The 20,043-nt window shown below is 40.1% G+C and overlaps 2 protein-coding genes across 2 annotated transcripts; both read left to right on the forward strand.

The window, feature by feature from the left end:
• Positions 1–4,876: 4,876 nt before the first annotated feature.
• LOC107188933 lies at positions 4,877–5,556 on the forward strand. The gene is made up of 2 exons (XM_015577333.1): positions 4,877–5,052; positions 5,268–5,556. Exons 1-2 carry the CDS (start codon positions 4,877–4,879, stop codon positions 5,554–5,556), a joined length of 465 nt encoding a protein of 154 aa, XP_015432819.1.
• Positions 5,557–6,205: 649 nt separating this feature from the next.
• Positions 6,206–12,973, forward strand: LOC107188934 (sodium channel protein Nach-like). Its single transcript, XM_015577334.1, has 9 exons — positions 6,206–6,219; positions 7,763–7,934; positions 8,130–8,275; positions 8,420–8,552; positions 8,815–9,193; positions 10,453–10,506; positions 10,594–10,762; positions 10,828–10,934; positions 12,729–12,973. The coding sequence occupies exons 1-9, from the start codon at positions 6,206–6,208 to the stop codon at positions 12,971–12,973; spliced, it is 1,419 nt and encodes a 472-aa protein (XP_015432820.1).
• Positions 12,974–20,043: the final 7,070 nt, after the last annotated feature.

Raw genomic sequence — 20,043 nt, forward strand, 5'->3', positions numbered from 1 at the left:
CGAATGTTCCCGAATGGAACCCCGTCGTAACTCCAGGAATTCTTGGAATATCTAATACCCAAGAATAAAATTGACCTGATACTGACCTGCATCCATAAGATCGCGGTCTAACCGATCTGGCGGAACCAGTCATTTCGAGACGACTTGAAATTTATACCACCTGCCGCCGCGACGACAATAAATACAGCGAAATAACGTCGTCGATGGCGCGGGCACGCTTAATATCGTTTCCTCGCGTGAATTGTGGCACGAATAAAATTCAACGGTATGCGATCTCATAATTGCGCTCGCGGCGGGCCGTTTAATGTTTCGTAGCGAAATTATCGCGATAATCTCTCGTCCTGGAGAAATACGATCGCGGGCGAGAACACGAAACGCAAATCAAGCGGCTCGCAAATCATCGGCGGGGTGAGAAGACAGTCGAAAAACAAGAAAAAATAAAATAATAAAATAGGAATGCACATAATGTTCCGAGAAATGTGGGACTCGAAAGAACGGCGATGCAACGCGTTGTGATTTAACTTAACGTTGCACGAAGCACGGAACGAACGGGCTGCGTTTTGAGTCTTATGAGAAGCAAAAGTGGCGAAAATATTTGTACCATTTAAATTCAATGTTCTGTTACAAATAAACGTAATCGATTTATTTTTGTATATATGTTTTTCTTCATGTACGTCCAGCGATTACTCTGCGACAAATGGACAAATTGAGATGAAAAGATGTAGTCTCGTTTGAAAATAATTTACTACCTTTTTTGTTTATTATAAACTATTGTCTTCATTAAAAACCGTGTCGTTCCAAATAGCCCAAAGTAGTTTCCTTTGATTTTTTTCTTTACGGTTACTGGCAAACTAATGGAAATGAAACATACGTTGACCCACTAGTATTGCTCCCTACACTAAAAAGTACCTAATAAAAAAATTTTTTTCAAAATGTGGACCGACTTCGAAATGCGCTAAAAAGTAGAAAATAGTTTCTATTTTTATTATTTATACAGAAATGCAAAAACGGTTAAGAAAACTTATTTTCTTTTACTAAATAATATATTAAATGCATTTCAACATTTGCGGAAGCGACGCAAAATTAAAAATACAATATTATGTACATAAAAAAAAAGTGTTGTTTATTGTGAGAAGACTTTTAGAGGACTGTATCTCTTATTTTCCCAACTAACAATTTACCAGCACGTGACAGTGTCCATCAAAGTATATTTACGGTGGTGGTACCGGGTAAATTTTATTTCGTACATTTTTAACGTTTAAGTGGAAAGGTACACTTTGTGAAATAAAAATATTGAAACTCCTGGCGTGGTCTCGGCCAGGAGGTTTTCGAAATAAATATTAACTTGCAGCTCGTTTGTTTGATTATTCGATTCCCGGTATTTCTATAAAATGTTAGAGTAGACGGTATTTCGTAGTTTCGAATTTATATCGGTCGTTATACGACGCTGAATTCCTGAAACGGAGGGAAGTCGGTTCGCGAAAGCATTCGACGCATTTCACCGAGAGAAGTAATATTATACGAATCTCACGTGAATGCTATAATTAATTCTTTTACGAAGGGAGTGTCTCATTAATATTTAATTCGCAGCTTTACCTTCAACTCTATCGGAATCCATAAAACTTTCCATTAATATTCAATGCGTAATCACGCCACCGCGATACATCAATTTTCCTACTAAAACGGACTTCACGGATATCGCATTTGCATTTCAACGTCTCGCGCGGCCCCGATTTTCAGAAATCGTTCTCTTTATCGTCGAATATAACTCCCTAGATTTAAACCGATAATTTTAATCCAGAATTAAACGAATGAAATTTCATCTCACATTCAAATACTTTTAAATATTCTTGTGTTTCTAAATATTCATAAATATTCAAACGTTCCTTTTTTCAAAATCTCCAAAAAAATTGCTCGAATTCACAAGATTCGTAATCGATTTGGTATTCAGCGATCTCAGACACGAAGAATCGTCGACGAGCAAGAGAATGAAAATTTCAATTAACATTTCATTGACGTCGCGCGAACAAGTTCGACCGATCGATCATAGTGCCTGTTCAGGAGCTGGTCTCTATGGCGTCGCGATTCGATTGTCACGATGATTGTCGTTAATCACGCCCCGGTGTACGCACGTAAACGCAACGAACCTCGGTTTCGCGGGGTCTAATTGATGGTGGCCGTGCAGAGATCCAGTCACGGGTCATTTAATGAAGCGCGATCGGCCGAAAATCTATCTGTTCGATTTCAGTCGGCTCGAACTTACCGTGAAAGGCACGGACGTTAATGGAGGAGACGTTTCCGGAGTCAGACGGGCTGGGGGAGGGGAAAACTTTGGTGAAACTTCGGTGAAACTTCGTTTCCTCCCCTGTCCATTTTATTCGACTATTAACGATCAGATCTGCCATCTATAATCAACCGACTGATGAGTGAATGCACAGTGAAACTTATAAAAAATTTTCCATTACTTATCGATAGCGTTGTTACATTCAGATATTTAGGGTAGGCTTCACAAGGGATGAACCTAAACTGTCCGACTTCGATTTTAACGAGGTTTTGTTAGGTAATGATGTACAGGTTCCTAATAATACATGTGAAATATTAGGTGTAGACATTGGGTAATTTTAATGATATAAGCGATTAAAGTTACGAACCTTCAAGATATACTATGAATATAACTCAAAGTTATCGAAGTTGCGTTGGCAAAGTGAAACATAAATATTTGAACAAGAGTCGATCCCAAGCTCTGCGATTTACCAGCCAAACAACCTTATCCTTTAATAAGTTTAATTTATATTTATAGTACATGTTAAGGGTACATAACTTTAATTGTTTATATCTTTAAAATTACCGAGTGTCTACACCTACTATTTCACATATGTCATTAGGAACCTGTATATTATCATTCACAAAACTCCGTTAAAATTGAAGTCGGACAGTTTGGGTCCTTCCCTTGTCAGTGTCGAAAAAGATGATATTCCAGAAATATATTACATATGTTTTTTAGTGGAATATATAATATATCGAGTTGGTAATAACTTCTACCGTGGTTGGTAAACAGATAATAAATGATGAAGGATAGTAATAATAAATATTTTTCAATTTAACGATAATTGTCGAAATTAAGATTAAGGGAGAATGAATGAAATTCTCATGAAAAGGTTGTTGAAAAGTGCTGCGCACCAGTCAGCAAATAGATCTAGATCGCACGAGGCTGAATGAAAATTTAAACGAGAATGTTGTTCACCGTTGTGATAAGCATTTAGATTGCTACTCGTGAATATAGCATTAATGTAGACGGTAATATGTAAAACGGGCGTTCGATGGCAGATCCTGTATGACGATGCACGTGCGCGATTGGGCGCGCAATATTTCTTTCGAATGATCGAGGATGAAGATAAACGTGTCGGATTCGAAAGGGTAGAGATCTTCTGTCAATATTCCACGCTATCGTGATGGATTTCCATCCAATGAATAGTAGGAAAAAGAAATTGAAGGATTGCACCTACCGTTTTTCGATAGAATTTCTATACAATTCGACGTAGCCAAGGAAATTCAAGTCACAATGAACTTTATACAAAATACAACGATATATTGTACTAATGATCCATGAATAAAATACCATAAATACTGACAGAAAGACTGGACTAACCAGAAGAATATATATTGTAATAAATATTCCGGTAATCATGAAAGTGCTGTAAGTCATATACTTTTGATTTCGAAAATTTTGTCATAACTTTAAAATAGAAATCGATGTAACATAAAATAAGAGAAAAGCTAAATTGTTGTGATTCCTTGACTTACACCACTTTCATAATCACTAAATGACTAAATCGTCTTCCTAAAACAATTGAAAGAAATTCATCTGGGAAATCGATCGTTCTCAGTCGTACCTGTTTCACAACAGAAAAAACCAGCAAAATCGTTCGAATCTACCGTGTGCAGGATCTCCGACAGGACATGCATGAATCAAGCGATGTTCATCAGTGACAGATCGATGACAGAGATACGCGCCTTCGCCATGGAAATCCGTGTATATCAGGACAGCGATAGATGGCGAACAGCGAGACGAAGGACGCGGCGACGAACGATTTTTTTACGAGGCGGAATATAAATGTTGCAAACCGTCAGTGTCGTCGTGGAAATACCGAAAGCTGATAGTCGGTACGCGCGCGACTGTGGCCGGGTATAACGCAATCAGAGCGCACTTCAGAAACCCCGGAAATTTTTGCATTCTAGCACAGGCCCCGTGGAGCATGGGATTTTCGATGTTTTTTGTTACTCCAGGCCCTGTTCCATTGGCATCTGTGCCGTTCCTTTATTTTTTTCGTATGCAAAATTCCAGTGTTTCTGTTGCCTTCTCCGTGGAGGGCATGTTTTGTTAAAAAATCTCGTTGTCTCCGCGAGCAGAGTGCCTGGTTCAGAGAAATTATATGGTGTAGTTAAATAGATTAAAAATTTCTTACGCCGCTGGTGTATCTTCTCGTTCGGTTCTGTGTTGACTGCGTTTAGAAATAAATCAGTGTTTTGATACTTTAACGAAACGATTGTTTCGTACAGACTCTTCTCGATTATCGTCCCAAACGCGCCTGGACAATAATCGTATAGGGAGAAATGCTTCAGACCCTCGTGAATTCGTTTGTTTCCTGAAGACTGAGCCTCGGCAACAAAAGCGGAGGGGCATTAAAGTATGCGCTTGAGAGGTTCCACGGCCCTCCAGTGGTGGGGATAACGCCTGGACAATAATCGTGGAGAACAAGCCAGACGATAATCGAGAGGAGTCTGTAATTGGATTTTTAGTGAAATTTGAAGTCGAATGGTCGTATTTTCTAAATTTCCGAGAGAGTGTGGTCTGCGCTCTATTTAAATTCAAAATATGAATACGAAAGGAAACTATGCTTATCCCAGTTGGGTTTCAACCGAGTCGCGTAACAGCACGAAAAAATCGCATTTTCGCAAAACGTTCATGAAATACGCGAAGCTCTACTGCAAGTACACAAAGCTCGCCGGATTCAAGTACTTCGTGGACGAGGAAACGTCATGGTTCGACAGGTAATTTCGCGTGCGAACGCATTAGAACGCGTAAACGCTGTCCACGGCACGTAACAGATTTTAATTAGACGCCATCTAGTAATGAACACCATTCACGGTAGAAATATTTAAAATTTACACTGGGGGCAACTTGTTAATTAACATTCCTGACGGCCGCTTCTTCGTCGCGAAATTTCACCCGTACGGATGTTTCCCTCGTTCTTTTTTTTGTCCAGATTTTTGTTGTTACTGGCGTATGCGTTTACGGTACCAGCGTTGATCTACACGATCTACGGTGGATATCTGGACGTTATGCAGAATCCTTGCTTCAGCAGCGTCGACACGGAATATCTGCCCACTCAGGAGTTGGATTTCCCGGGTAAATTGAATATACTCGATGAAATAGATCGGATGAATTTTGAAAGAGGCAAACCCTATTTTCTTCGCGGTAAATCGAGTTACAACAACGTGATTCTTAAATTGTTTATGTCGTTCAATTTCGAACAGGGACTTAAACCGGTATGATTTTGATATCGGTATTATGCCATCAAAGCTATACCGAAACCGATATATTACCGAAATAAATACCGATATTTTTTCGGTTTCTATAAGGGTAGGGCTTATATAGGGCGAAGGTACAATCGAATATACTGGTATAATACCGGTATTTTACGTTTCGGTAGAAGTCCCTGTTTTAAAATCGAGACACAGGCACACAGAGAACAAAGTGAACTAGCCAATAACGAGTCCAGAAACGAATATCGATTGTAATAATCATCAAATTTTCCTTCAAACTCCCAAAGTCCATGTTACCACTAAACAATATTGATTTCCAATCGTACCAGCAATTCTACTCACGAACTCAATGATGATTTAATCAGGTCCTTGACTCTTGATGGTCGGTTATATTCGAACTTTACTAATTAACCAGTTCGAGGAGAGTATATACGGTGGAAATTTGCGCTAAGTTCCGAAGATCGGTTTAATACCTTGTTAATTTCGTATCGTGATATTAACACGCGGATCGAAATTGATAGAGTGCCACTATCAGAGTTGGCGATTAAAGTCCACGAAGTAGTTTCATTGACATGGAGCGTCTCACTTACACGAGGTTCCTTTTTCAGGTGTGTCCATCTGCAGCATAAATCGAATTAGCCGACAGGCCGCCCTGGAAATGGCGAACGAAGTGTGAGCAACTTCCGGTGTTAAATGAACACGAGTGTCCGTAGTAGACGAAGAGTGCCTATCGTGTGGCCTATAGCGTGGCCAATCGCTGCTGGGAAAGAACGAATTGCACTGCATGGATAATTTCGATTGCGGTTGACGTTGCGTTGTACGCGCGCGCGCGCGCTCACCGTGTCGGTACTTGTCACGTCGTAGTCGGGTTTTCGTTCGCAAACAAAATACCCCACATTACGCTATGTTGGACATCGTTCGGAATTTCATTTAAACAATATCGTTGTAGACGCTCGTGTTGCAAATTCGTTGGGAATAAAATGACGAAAAAATTCGAATAATTTCGTAAAACCTTACGCTATGTTGGGTATCGTTTGGAATTTCATTTCAACAATATCGTTGTAGACGCTCGTGTTGCAAATTCGCTGGGAATAAAATTATGAAAAGATTCGAATAATTCCGTAAAACCACCGAAGGAAAGACAAATTATTGTTCAGCAGATACATAGTATGTCTGGAAAATAATGGAATTGACAATATATAAATTCAAATACGTGTTGTATCAATTCCTTTAACTCTTTCGTCTGAACGTAATTTCGATGTTCTTGATAGTTTAGAAGAGGATGTGTTCGCACAGTATCGAACAGTAATTTCAATCGATTAACGAGAATTATCGGAGACGCCATCCGCCTATTGCGTTTGACGTTCAATTATTAGAGGGATACAACGGGATAATATATTGTTCTTGGTCTTTTCAAATCTTCGGCATAATGCCCCGCGCACATTTAGCGAAGTTTCACGGGCGTCGATTAAAAAAAAAAAGATATCCATTAAACGAGAAAACCTATAAAGCCGGCCGTAATTAGCTTCAAATCCGTTAAAACTTCCATTAATATTCGCTCGGTGAGACCTACTTCTGGCGTTGCTTGGATCAAAAAAATGTTCCTCATTAATATACCTACAATACACAATCGCGGCTCGAATTAATTCCGTAACATTAATATTGAAATCACGAGTCTACGGTCTCACTTAATCGCGACTCGCAACAATACGGATAAATATCTCCATCCCTATCTTATAATTTTATCCGCAGCAATAAATTCGTGAGAGATCACTGGAAAACTCGCCGCTATCCGACACGGATCCGTTAGCTTCCAGCGAGATAGATTTTATAATTTAATTACTAATTTAATCTTCAATTTAATTTTTTACCAAAAGCTTTTGGAAACTTTGATCACGTTGCTTCCCCTCCCCCAGATTTCATTGTTCTTTATCGTTTACCCGGTTCGCTTGCAAACCGTCCGCACCAGTTTAATAGCGAGTTCACAGAATTGTACGCAGCGTTATCTTTTGCTGTTTTGAAACATTCGTCGCTTAACTGGCTATTTTACGTGCGATGTTATTTTTCATAAACTTTTTCCTTCCTCTCCACCGACAGGGTTTTCGACTGTTTTCTCTCAAACTTACAATCGATCGCCTTCTTAAATATTCGGTTGGAACGACTTCGTGACTCTGTAATGTGAAGAAAATTAATGAGGTATTTATTTTCCGATTAGTTTTCAGCTGAACATCACTCGTCTCTCTGTCGATGAAATTCTGGACATGTTTCTGCAGTTGGGCGATCTCTACGATTCCGACTTAATGAGGCACGATCGGACGTATCGGATCGATCAGCTACTGGCGCAATTTTATGGCGGTTATTACGATATCACAGCCATAATGAAGCGTGTGAGTACTGCTAACGGTTCGATTTCGTAGCTTGACTTGGATATATTAGTTTGATACATTACATTTAATTATAATCTTCGTCCCTTTTTTCCTCTTCCTTCATAAAAAAATAAACCATTCACGTTGATCTCATTTTTCAAAAACTCATTGTCCTGACATTTATCTTTAAATTGTTGAATCTTTGAATACTTTCAGTTGACGCCAGACTGCACAAAATTACTCCAAAGATGCCTCTTCCACAACGAGGAAAGAACCTGCTCGGAAATATTCCAGTTTCGAAAAACTCAGGATGGATTTTGCTGCACTTTTAATTACGCCACCAAAGGGGACGACCTGTTGTTGTGAGTCCCCCAGGACAATTTACATAATTTATTGCTGTTCCATCCATTCTTTTAGCCCTTATTAATCAAGATTTCTTCACTGGAATATTTACTTATCCATTTCCCTTCGGTTCTCCACGAGATAAGTTTTGCGTATCTTCGCAGGCGACACGGTTTCGATCACAAGCTGGATCCGTTGAAGGTGGAATATCTGGGCGAGGATCGCGGTCTTGTGGTATTAATGGATTTATCTATCAACGATTACTTCTATCCCATTTTCCCTATCACTGGTTGCAAGGTAAAATCAATAACTCTTCTATATAAGAAAGAATCAAATCTCATTGAGGAGTTAATTAACCCTGCTGTTCTTCTCGGGTCTATATGACCCGAAATAAACATTACATTTCGCGAGGTATTTTATTTTTAAATATTTCTTTTTAGTATCAACAACCTATTTCAATCTCACGTCTACTTTTTGAGTACTTTCCATTGCTTGAAAACAAATGCACAGATTTTGTAAGCGTCATCCAGAGGTCTGAAAAAAGTGTACATTTTGATAGGTGAATATCTTCAATCCACACGATTACCCAGACGTGTCCAGCGGGGGCGTTATCGAGATCCTCGTGTCACCGACAAGGCAGGTGAAGGTGGCCGTGGAAGCAATCGTGGCGTACAGTACGCCCAACATTCTGGCGTACTCATTGGAGCACCGATACTGCGTGTTCTCCGAAGAAATGGAGTCTGTACGGAGCTCTTATACTTATAGCGACTGCATTGTCGACTGTAGGATTGCCGACATATTGCGGCTCTGCAAGTGCGTGCCGTTTTTCTTGCCCAACAGAGGTGAGAAGTACAATCTTCTAATTAACAACTATTTGATTTCTTGGATGAATTCTTTTTATTCCAAAATCGTGACCGTTCCTCAAGACTTCAGGGTTGGTTCCAAGATTTTAATGATATATTTGATGGTTAGGTTATTGTTTACACTTCCAGAACATATATTGAGTGTTCATTGGTATCCGTTATATTTTGGAATTAAATATTGGTGTATTAAAATTTTCTCCTTGATTTTGAAACGATATTGGTAGAAGTTTTTCAATTTCATGATCATGGTCTTGTAGCTATCGAAAATTTATAGATGATCTCGAGTTGAACGATACTGTAAATCTACTTCTGTAAGTTCTTCTTTCTTTTCGGATGTTTTCTACTGTACTCGACCTTCGATTGTTCGAAATAAAATAGGATGATCCCTGTTACAATTCTCACAAATATACTGAAGCTTATCTGAATTACTAAACCAATCGTCTTCTCAATATTCAAGCAACCTTTATCCTTTACTCGTTCATTGTTAGAATGCCGTACTTTTAATCGAGGCTTACCGTTAGCCTTTCAAGACACACTGCACTAAACGTACTTCACAACATCCAGCCCTCAACTCCCAAGAAACTTCTAAATTATGCAAGGAACACCGAGTAACCATAAACCACCGCGCAACATGACGGAGCAATTTTCCACCGAAGATAAGTTCAACCGTAGCAATAAAAAGCGTTTAAACTGGTCCAGGTTACAAAGTCCATCATTCTCGCCGGGGCCAGAATGTACTCCTTTATTTTGATAAGCAACGTGACAAAAGTGGTACAAAAGGAACGTCTCCAAGTAGATCACGGATCCCTCTTGTTGAGATGTGTCCCTCTTCTTGGGTTTAATTCAGCGTGTGGCACTATCCGCTTTAAAGCTTTAAGCCTCGTCAGAAAGCTCGCGATGCATACGCTCCACTGCGGCACGTTCGAAGATTGTTGGATCCTCGCTTCTAATCTCTGGTGAAGGGGATTGTTTGTGTCCAGAGATCCCTTGTGAATGAAAGTAGCAAACTAACGAATGAAAGAAGCCTTTGAGATCTCCCTTGCTTCGCCCTTGATCATTGCCAATTGACTACCATAGTCTGAATAAATATTCTTATTTTGATACAATTCGGAAGTATAAACATAGCCTTTGAAGTCAAAGTATTTACTGAAGAATTCTCTTGTTCTACCCAGAGGAAATATTATTCTAGTTAACATTAAGAATCATAAAAGTGTCAAAGTTCCAAAGTAGATCAAAACCATTTTCAACCTATGTATACTTAATGACTAGTCACTGTAATTAATTGAAATTAAGCCTTGATTAACTCAAATGTTCATCTACATTTTTTTTTTCAGAGTCTAAGAGGGTCTGCGACTTGGACGATGTACCCTGTTTGACGAAGCATAAATGTAAGTAAGTTCTATCATAAATTCTGTACGACTGTCCGTGTTTTTCTGTAATGTCCTGCGATATCGATTAAACAATTTCAATTTCAGACAAATGGTACTCGGTGGTGCCGAACACGGATCTCTACGACGGCGAGATACAGGAATCGGACGAGGTTCTGCATTGCAAGAACTGTTATCCTCTCTGCAACGACGTCAACTACAACGCGAAGATGTCCGACACTTATTTGCCACGCGCTCAGCACACAAGTAAAATACTGTGAGTAGTTAGTATCTAACCCCCGGCGAAGTTTCCCTGTGATCACGTGTTCGAATGATTCGTAGGAACGGCATGAAGTTCGAGAATCAAAGCGTCCTGTACGTGTACTTCAGCAGCTTCGGTACCATAAAGTTGAGGCAAGACGTGGTTTATCGCTGGTACGAACTTCTGGGTGAGTGTAACACTTCGTGGACATGGTTTTACACGTTAGTTATTGGATGTAAACACGGAGATCCGTTCGCTTTTAGTTGCGGTAATTCGAATTTAATACAATGAAAGAGACGTGAGGTAGAAATCTATGGAAAATATTAGCAGATAGGCAAAGATTACGAATTAAATTCCAAATGTATCTTTCCAAGAGAATACTAATTCAGCGAAGAAGTGACACAACTCGTTTCGATATTTTTTATAGCACTGCTTTAAAACAAACGTGCTGTTAAATATGATTGATACCGTGTCTGGCTATGATTCGCTAATTCCACTTACTACAAACTTTGCGTTTATAGTAAAGTATTACTTCTGTCCCATCGATTCCATTATCTTCTAACAACTACCTTACACCACATTACAGTGGAAAAAATCACGAACTCTGTACACGATCATTACCATAAGTGGAACTAACCAGTAATCATCCGACACGAGATGTAAATCATCCTCAGTGACATACGTGTACATTTATCGCTGATTCAATTTCAGCTATTATTTCACATACAATCAGTTCTCATGCCATTGTACCATCAATCCCCTGACATCCTGCATGACATCACTAGACAGCGGATATTTATGCACTTACAGCGTCCCCTGACTTGCAAAACGTAGCAAAATAAATATTCCAATAAAATTTAATATTATACATGCATTACTATTAACATATTAAAACCCCTATTATAGAACAGAAATTTCTATACAATTTTCTTTTTTTTTATATTAGTGTAAAAATTTCTAAATTTTCATAAACATCCGTTGTCTAAACATCACGCAACGTTGACGTCTAAATATCGAGTCCTATTCAATTATCCCTGGGAATTACTCGAAGTTGGGACACGCTCGAATAAACGTCGAAAGAAATTCGACTAAAGAGGTAATTTAATCGCGGGAACGGTCGTCGTAAAAGTGGTACGAAATAAAACTCCAGACGGCCGCCCGGTGTAAAGATTCGCGATGCAAAGGATTCCCGTTGCGCGACGTCCGTTCCGTAGCACGAAGTTTCCACGCGAACCGTAATCTGTTGCCTCGAGCATCCGGGGGAAATAAAAGCTCGCGAAACGGGACGCTACGAGTTGATCCATTATGTTACGGACACACTCGCCCCGGTTACGCGTTCCCAGCTGGGGATGTAATGCTCCTGAGGATAACAGACTTGCCAGCTCTTTTGCGAGGTCTGCGATGCAACGCACTGGAAAGGCACGCTTGACGGGCTGCTCGCTGAATTTTCGCGACTTCGTAACGGAAAATTATTCTCTGGTCTTCTTAGGTGATTACTAGCCTTTAGACAGGTACATTTGATTCGAATTCTCTGGTCGCATAAGACCCTTTTTGTCGAGTCCTTTTTTTGGATCAGATGGAATGCAACATAGCAAAAAATTGCCCATACCTCGGTAAATTCGATGTGAATTTTCTGGTCGAATAAGAACTTTTGTATCAACTATACATACACTGAAATGTGTAGAAAACATACTTATTTTTCAGAAAGCAACACACTAGAAGAGTTCATAAAATCATCTAATAAGGATCCTTTCAAATTCATCAATCTGTGATATTGAAATTACCACTTAACATGTGTTTGTTATCTGTGTCGAATATTTGTTATGACCCAAGTTTTTATTTATCCAGGTTTTTCAACGTTCCCAAACTAGAAAGATACTGAATTTAAAATAATAAAGTTACGAACATTTAGAAAGTCAGCGAACAGTATCAAGGAAGGGGGAATTGGCGCGACTGAGAATGGGATTTTCGTATTTTCCAGGGGACGCGAGTGGCATCGGCGGCATCTTCCTCGGTTTCAGCCTCATCGCCGTGGTCGAGTTCGCTTACTTTGTCGGGCTGTTCGTACTCGAGCTTTTAAAGGGGCCGGATTCGTCGGACCGAGCCAAGGACGAGAGTGGCCGTAAACGGGCAGCGATACAGACGATTTATTGGGGCGAGTTGTATCCGAGAACGAGGCCCGGCGTGATCGCGGACCAACGTGATCGACGTCGCGATAAGGATTAACGTCCGTTTAAAACTTGATAAGAAAAGTCGGATGCTGGCGCGGTAACTCAACCGACCCTTTCCCTCCCGCTACCATTCAATTATAAATCAAACGGAACAATTTCGCAGCCTCGTTCGAACAACGTAGCTAATAGAAATCGCGAAACTTTTGCTATTTATTCGTTTAAATAAACAATTTATCAGATGCGATTGTAATAACTATCATAAGGGCAAAGCAATTCCTCGTAGAAAAAGAAATAAAGGAAACATAAAATAAGAATTCTATAAACGGAAAATTGTGTGGATTTAGACTTGTTGTCTTTGGCTGTTATTACAAATATAGTTTACATTACAAAATCTACATTCCACATCGCAAGGTTTCGCAGACAAATTTCATTCATCATTTAGGATTTATGCCATTATATACCTCTGTTATAGTCACACTTCGTACAAACTGCAAGCGCAAACGTATAGTCATTCAATCTTCCCAAAGTTTACTTCACTCGAAATCACGGAGGGAACGTAGAGTTCGAGGAAGACGGTAGACGTTCCTGAACAAATCGGCACGTATTTTCACTTTCGACCGCAACGAGGGCCCTTGATCAAGGCACGTACATATCTCCCCGCGAAATTAGCGATCCCCCGGCGTTTCTTTCCCCCGGGATTTACCGGAAGAAGATCCGGCAATCTGCGAGGAAACGCCGGGCGGCGTGCTGCGCCATAAGCTCGCGAGCTTTCTAACGAGGCTTTGCTCGAGGTTTCGTTTAAAGCGTTAAAGCGGATCGCGCCGAGTGCGCCACGGGATCCGGGAGAAAAGCCCGCGCCGTGGTGGAGATAAATATTTAAGTAGGATTCACGCCTTGAACGCGTACACTTAATTCTTCTCACAGTCATTAAGTCTCCGCGATGCTTGCTTCAAGTTCCATGAAAGTTTAGTCGATGAAGATTGTCTTTTCAGTTTCAGACGCAAGAAGATAGAACAATTCATAGTTTCAACAGCGATTTGTTTATTATCCGTGAACTATCCGAAATTACTCGTCAGGCATTTGAATAAGTAGTATTTTAAAATAAAGAACAGTGGGATATCTCATCAGGAGTAAGAAAAGTAAAGATTCTCAGAAAATATATTTTACCTCTTTTCACTTCTTTAGGGGTTGAATTTCGAAAAGTCCTTTTTTAATGGGTGCCTACGTTCTAAGGGGAAGCTATTCCTAAAATTTCATGGTCCTAGAATTAAACGGTAAGAACTGGTCGTTGATGAATCCGTCAGTCAGTCAGGACTTCTTCTTTTATATATATTGTACAGATTATAAAAATTTGTAAATTAATCTGACATGAATAATTCAAGCAACAGTAATTGAACAATGCACGAGAGTTGAAGTCTTTTACCGTTAGTTTTAATTAGTCGACTTCAATCCAGGCACAATTTAATTGAAGGAATACATAGTAATGCAGTACGTTATTGAACGATATTAATGACTTTTATTGCTAATATTAATTATTCGCGTACGTCGTGCTCATCATTTGCGTGAAGAATCATTAGCAATATCACACTGTTGTAATATTTCTATTAATATCATATATTCGCGTTAATGAACGAGGGAAATCAATCCTCTGCATTAACATTAATTGTAAATTTGATGTAACACGAGTACGTTGCTTCCATTTGTGTCATAAAATTTACTATTTAAATCCTACTCTCTCATCGATGAATGTTTAATCAAAGGATATTTAATTTTGTACTTGCTATTCTGAATCAATGACCGCCGCTTTATTAATTCCTCTCTAAGGATTCACGATGGAGAATGTATACTTGGACACTGATTATAAAACTGATAGTCTCAGAAACAGAAACGTACTCTTCACCAGATTAATCCTTTCAATTAATGTCTAACAATTTCCAATACAAGTAACCCGATTCTTCTGTTTAATAAATACCATCTAATCTTTCGTTTACTGTCCAAAACGTTACTTTACAACTTTTTAATTAATCTTAACCAAACATGAAATCTACAAACCTCAAAGGAATTCATAAATTTATCTACCGAATAGCATAATTAAAATTATCGAAGATTTTGTATTAAATCTACTCGAAAGACGAAAGGGGGGGTTAAAGTCGGTAATTGGACTCCCGATCGATGTAAAATATTTGAACCGTGAGACAACTGTCGAAAACAATTGGGCTGCTCAAAGCCATCCCTCGGCCCCGGTCTGCAATTTGTAGCCACAAAGTGGACGACACGCGGGTAGAACGTTTCTGCTGGCTTTCCCGACAGTATTGTTATGAAAGTCGATCGTTTCGACGCGTTCGAGGATCGAGCTGCGGCCAGGATACCGGCGAAGATGAAATTCACCGTGGACGGCCGGGCGATCTATCGACGTGAATTATTGCCGTGTTCGAGAGCCCGCGGAGCTTTGCGGCAATAGATACTGATATCTCCTAATTGTTGCTCGAGCATCACGATGGACTTTACTCTGGACACGGAAGTCGACCATTGCTCGGATGCTCTGTAATTTTCTTAGAATTGCTCGGTTCGGTGAAATTGCGCGCTTCGTATTGTGTGATACGAGAGAGGAATTAATTCTAAATACAATGGAAGGTCGAAATTACGTGGAAAAATAATTGGAAAGTTATAAAAAAAATTAAAAGCATCGTTTGTTTGGATTTACATCGCTTCTCATTGCAATAATACGGAAGAATTTTGAAAAATATACAACCTCCTGAGGGTTACTGGGACAAATGTGTACGTTTAGTTTTTCTTTCATTCAAGCATGCTGCCAAAGATACAACACTATTCTGAATAAACACTCATTCGGAAGTTTCGTAACAAATAAAATATGTATATAACTTCTTAAAAATTATTTGTTTCTGGTTTTAATAATTTGTCCTTGAAAAGGTTAATTTTGATTTAGGCCAAGTTCATAATTACTAACGCATTTCTGGGGGATCTAGAAAGTACTAAATGTGTCTATAAAAGTATGAAAAAAAATGTATCGTTATTGTTGCAAGCAAAGAACGACTTACAAAGCCAATACTATTTTCAATAAAAATAATAGTGAAACAAAGAGTGATCTTTTCTACATTATTAATTCTACTCAAATATGTATACTCAATAATGAATTCAAGTTAATAATTCTCCACTGTTTGCTCGGTATCCTATCGAATTGTATTCGGGAAAACCTTGTAGATTCCCGAAACTTAAACAATAAATGGCACACCACGAAAGTAACGAAGGTGCACACACGCTGTGGGTAAGAATTTTCCAATTCGATTCTGTACTGCTTTGACAGGGGTGTAGTTTTTATCACGAGCCCCGTGTGTATTCAGTACATCTGTCCGACCAACGAAAACCCTATTCCACTGAACCCTTCCCGTTAAAACAAAGCCCACATTGCGAACAAACAGGATCTTCTCTCCCCTGGACAAAACGCTGAAAAACACGGATAGCCTGTTACGTATATAAAACGGTTATTATTCTGAAACGGAGCAGAAATTTGGGGGAAATTACAGTGCGCTGTCGATCGAGCTGATCCTGTCCCGCGACATTAGTTTCATTCAATTTTCGACGTTTCGTCGGGCATGGGGAGACTTTTTCCAGACTCCTATTCACAGGGAAAATGGATAAAAAATCGCGATGTTCGAAGCAGCGCGTGCTGAAACGATAGAAAAAAAGAAAGAAAGAAAAAAATGGTCGAGCAGCATCGAGTAGGGGGGGGGGGGGGGATATTTCGAAGCCGTGAGAGGCAATGAAATCGTTTCGCTCCAATTTTCATCGGGCGTTCCGCGCGCAAATTAACCCGTTTCTGCGCCCTCCAGGTGCCTTTCGTGAAACAATTTCAAGGGAATTACAACGGCCGGACAGGAAAACATGCAACGCGTGTCTCGTGTCGTGAATAGAGATAGGTCGAATTAAATTCTTTGTTCTCGATAGGCACGTTTGCTAAACGATTGGCTGACTGGTTCTAACCCTAGAATGCACAACGTGGGTATTATGTACCCACTTTAATATTTATTCCTCGATGCACGATATGTAAATCTGACGAATGTTCATGCATCGTAGGGTTAATTATCCGCGGTGATCCCCCGTTGACGAATTTCGAAAATAAACACCGGATCTCGCTTGATAAGGGAGCGGTCGGTGCGACGGGTGAACGGCAACGGGTGCAACGGCGGCTCAGTCGCAACCGATTGTCACAAAGCTAGAACGGGACTACAAAGGGTTACGCGGGAACCATACAGCCCCTGTTCCGTGAATTATCGCCCTGGTCTAATCTGATACCCAGTCAGCGTTACACGGCCAACAAAGCGTCGACGCGCTGTTATTAATTATTGATTTTAGCTCCGCTTTAATTCGACCCCCGCTGCAGCACCGATCCATTGTCCGATCGGAACTGGGGTTCGCTTTATATGGAAATATCGAGTGGAATGGTAACAACCGTTTAACGATCACTGTGATGGGAGATTTTCTGAATTGTTTCATTACTCCACGATATCGTTGAGGGTATCACAGTGAGCGAAAATTAATGTGGCTTTAGTTGTGTACTGATTTGGAAAAATAACTTTGGTAACTCGAGTTTTCAGTTACGTTTCAGGCTGGTCGATTTTAAATGATCCTTTGTGGGTTAAGTGGAATAGGTCGGTTAGGGGTCAGCCGTGGTAGTTGAATCAAATGTGCAAACTGGATGGAAAAAAGATGGAATATTAATGGTCACTGCGTTTCGAAGTGAAATTATGGTGCCCGTTGTAATACTAGATACATGAACAATATTGCGCAGTCTTGTGCATGGAGAATTAACCGTTGGCTGGTCAGCCGTGGTCTCTGAACTAATTGTACCTCACAAGAAACAGTAAACAGACCCGTGTTGGTACAGGTAAAATATTCAATTGAGACCTTTAACATTGAACACAACAATGTGTACAACTACAATATACTGTGTGTTTCGTAGCCATGTGTGGAAAGTGAAATAAAATGAAAGTCGGAGAACCAAGACCGAAGAAATGGTCTTCCAAAAATTGCATTTCGAACTAATGCAGTTCAAATAAAAATACAAAAATACAAAAATATACAGATTTAAAGATTCAAAGATATAAAAATATAAAAATTAGCATGGTTAGCTCCGTAGATCACAATGTAAACCCCAAAACAGGAGAAAGACGAGAAGACCCAGAAACCCTCGATCGTTCTCACGGATCGACAGTACTAGGATCTATGTATACGAGGTACACGGAAGGTAAAACGGTCGAGTATGGAGATTCGATTAACGTCGTGTAAGCTTGATCCAATTTACGTGAGCTCGACGGTTGCAAGCTCACGGCAACAAGGTTGCAACCGACGGGTCCACGTTATACAGACTACCAGGCGGGTGGAACGTAGTCATGGGGCAACGAACGACGCATTTTCATAACGGCACACGTACGCAACACGAAGGCATCGACGTTCTTCGAACGATCTAGAGCGAGATACTGGCTGGATTAGCGAATAAACGAGAGTACGAAACCGACCCGGCAGCCTGGATCATTCTAGTCACGAAGCCCCAGTCTGATGAAGTTCCGAAGTTTTACGACCTTAATAACAAGGTAGAGAGTAAGTTCAAGGCCAGTTTATAGGTGGCATGGTAATCTACGTCACCTGGCGAAGTCACTTGTTGAGCTAAAATATTCTGTTTCTCCGCAATTCTACTTTCTGTGGCGATGAATATAATTCTACTGTTATAGTTTGTAGGCAACAATGGCTACAGACGATCACTGGAATGCTCGAAACAATCACTAGAATAGCTAGAATATTCGGTATAGCGATTAATATTTTGGAGTATCATTTTCCCCTCAGAAAAAGAGTCTTCTGTTAAACTACATTCTTCGGTTCACATACATATTACAGGTACAAATAAAATCAGTTACAGACACACGATCTCTGACATGAACCATAAAAATGAGGCTTCCATTGATATATCACATAGAAGTTTCGTATCACGAGCCATAATACTAACATCAGAAAGTGTGATCGAAGCTCATAAACTTGCAGTTACAGCCAGCAATTGACCGTGCGTGAGATAAAAAAGGCACAGTGGTACCCTGAACGACACGGGATACGAAATATCCTCCGCTTCGAATCGTTACGTTACGCCGGCGATTGCGTAATAAGCGGAACGAAGTCGTGAGCGTTTTACGACCCTCGATGTAAAACGTCGTTGCGTGCCAGTCGTCGAGCTAGTCTTTACAGGGGACCGTCTCGTAACCGAGAACTATACGACCAGCATCGTGATTCAGTCATCAGAATTACAGTCGCGAGTCTCTATCCCGAAAGAACGATCTTTGATTACGCGTGCAGAATTTCCAAAACTTCGTATACAGGGTAGAATTATTTTTCCAAAATATTTGCGTCGATCGGAGGGTAAAATTTGTTTCACAAAATCCGTCGATCGAAAGGAATTTTTTTTTTCCAAATCACATGTGTCGAACGGAGATTAAATTTTTTTCTCTAAAATACTTGCATCGATCGAAGGATGAAATTCTTATTTCCAAAATACTCCGAGGGTACATATTCTTCTAGAATACTTGCTCCGATCTGAGGTTAAAATTCATTGTTTTAAAATACTTATTTCGATCAGGTGGTAAAATTTTTCCAACGATAAATTCAAGCCTCTGATCTTCTTATAATATATCGTCGACACTGCAGTTCGGTAGAATTGATCTCTTGCCAATGAAAAAATGATCGATGGTATTTCGAATTATTCCCACAAACGATCGACTTCAATTAGGGCGTCGATTTCCTCCGAACTCGCAGTGTGCATACACGCAACTGTCCGAATTCCTAGTTTGAAATCCGGCATTCCGCTAGCGGCGCGTTCTCGTTACGCGGAACGATGACTACAAAGAACAGGGGGAAATGCCGACTGTAAGCGGCCGCAACACAAGGCAGGGGAAAACTCGGCGTTTCGTATGGATGGGCTTCCCTCCCGGTTACACGCAAACGCCCCGCGCAATCAAGCTGCTTTCAAACATTAATAAAATACTTCAAGCCCTACCGGCAAGCATTCCGGTATCATGTGCCTGAAGTATCTCGCGGGAAGATCGGGTCTGGTACGTGGAC

The sequence above is a fragment of the Dufourea novaeangliae genome, unplaced genomic scaffold (genome assembly GCF_001272555.1).
Source record: "Dufourea novaeangliae isolate 0120121106 unplaced genomic scaffold, ASM127255v1 scaffold125, whole genome shotgun sequence".
NCBI lineage: Eukaryota > Metazoa > Arthropoda > Insecta > Hymenoptera > Halictidae > Dufourea > Dufourea novaeangliae.

Bases quoted from the DNA above. Each gene is read 5' to 3' on its own strand.
- LOC107188933 (XM_015577333.1), top strand. From the start codon at position 4,877: ATGAATACGAAAGGAAACTATGCTTATCCCAGTTGGGTTTCAACCGAG. The intron at 5,053-5,267 runs GTAATTTCGCGT...TTTTTTGTCCAG, and splicing joins GAAACGTCATGGTTCGACAG to ATTTTTGTTGTTACTGGCGT.
- LOC107188934 (XM_015577334.1), top strand. The intron at 8,276-8,419 runs GTGAGTCCCCCA...GTATCTTCGCAG, and splicing joins AAAGGGGACGACCTGTTGTT to GCGACACGGTTTCGATCACA. The intron at 10,507-10,593 runs GTAAGTAAGTTC...TTTCAATTTCAG, and splicing joins CTGTTTGACGAAGCATAAAT to ACAAATGGTACTCGGTGGTG.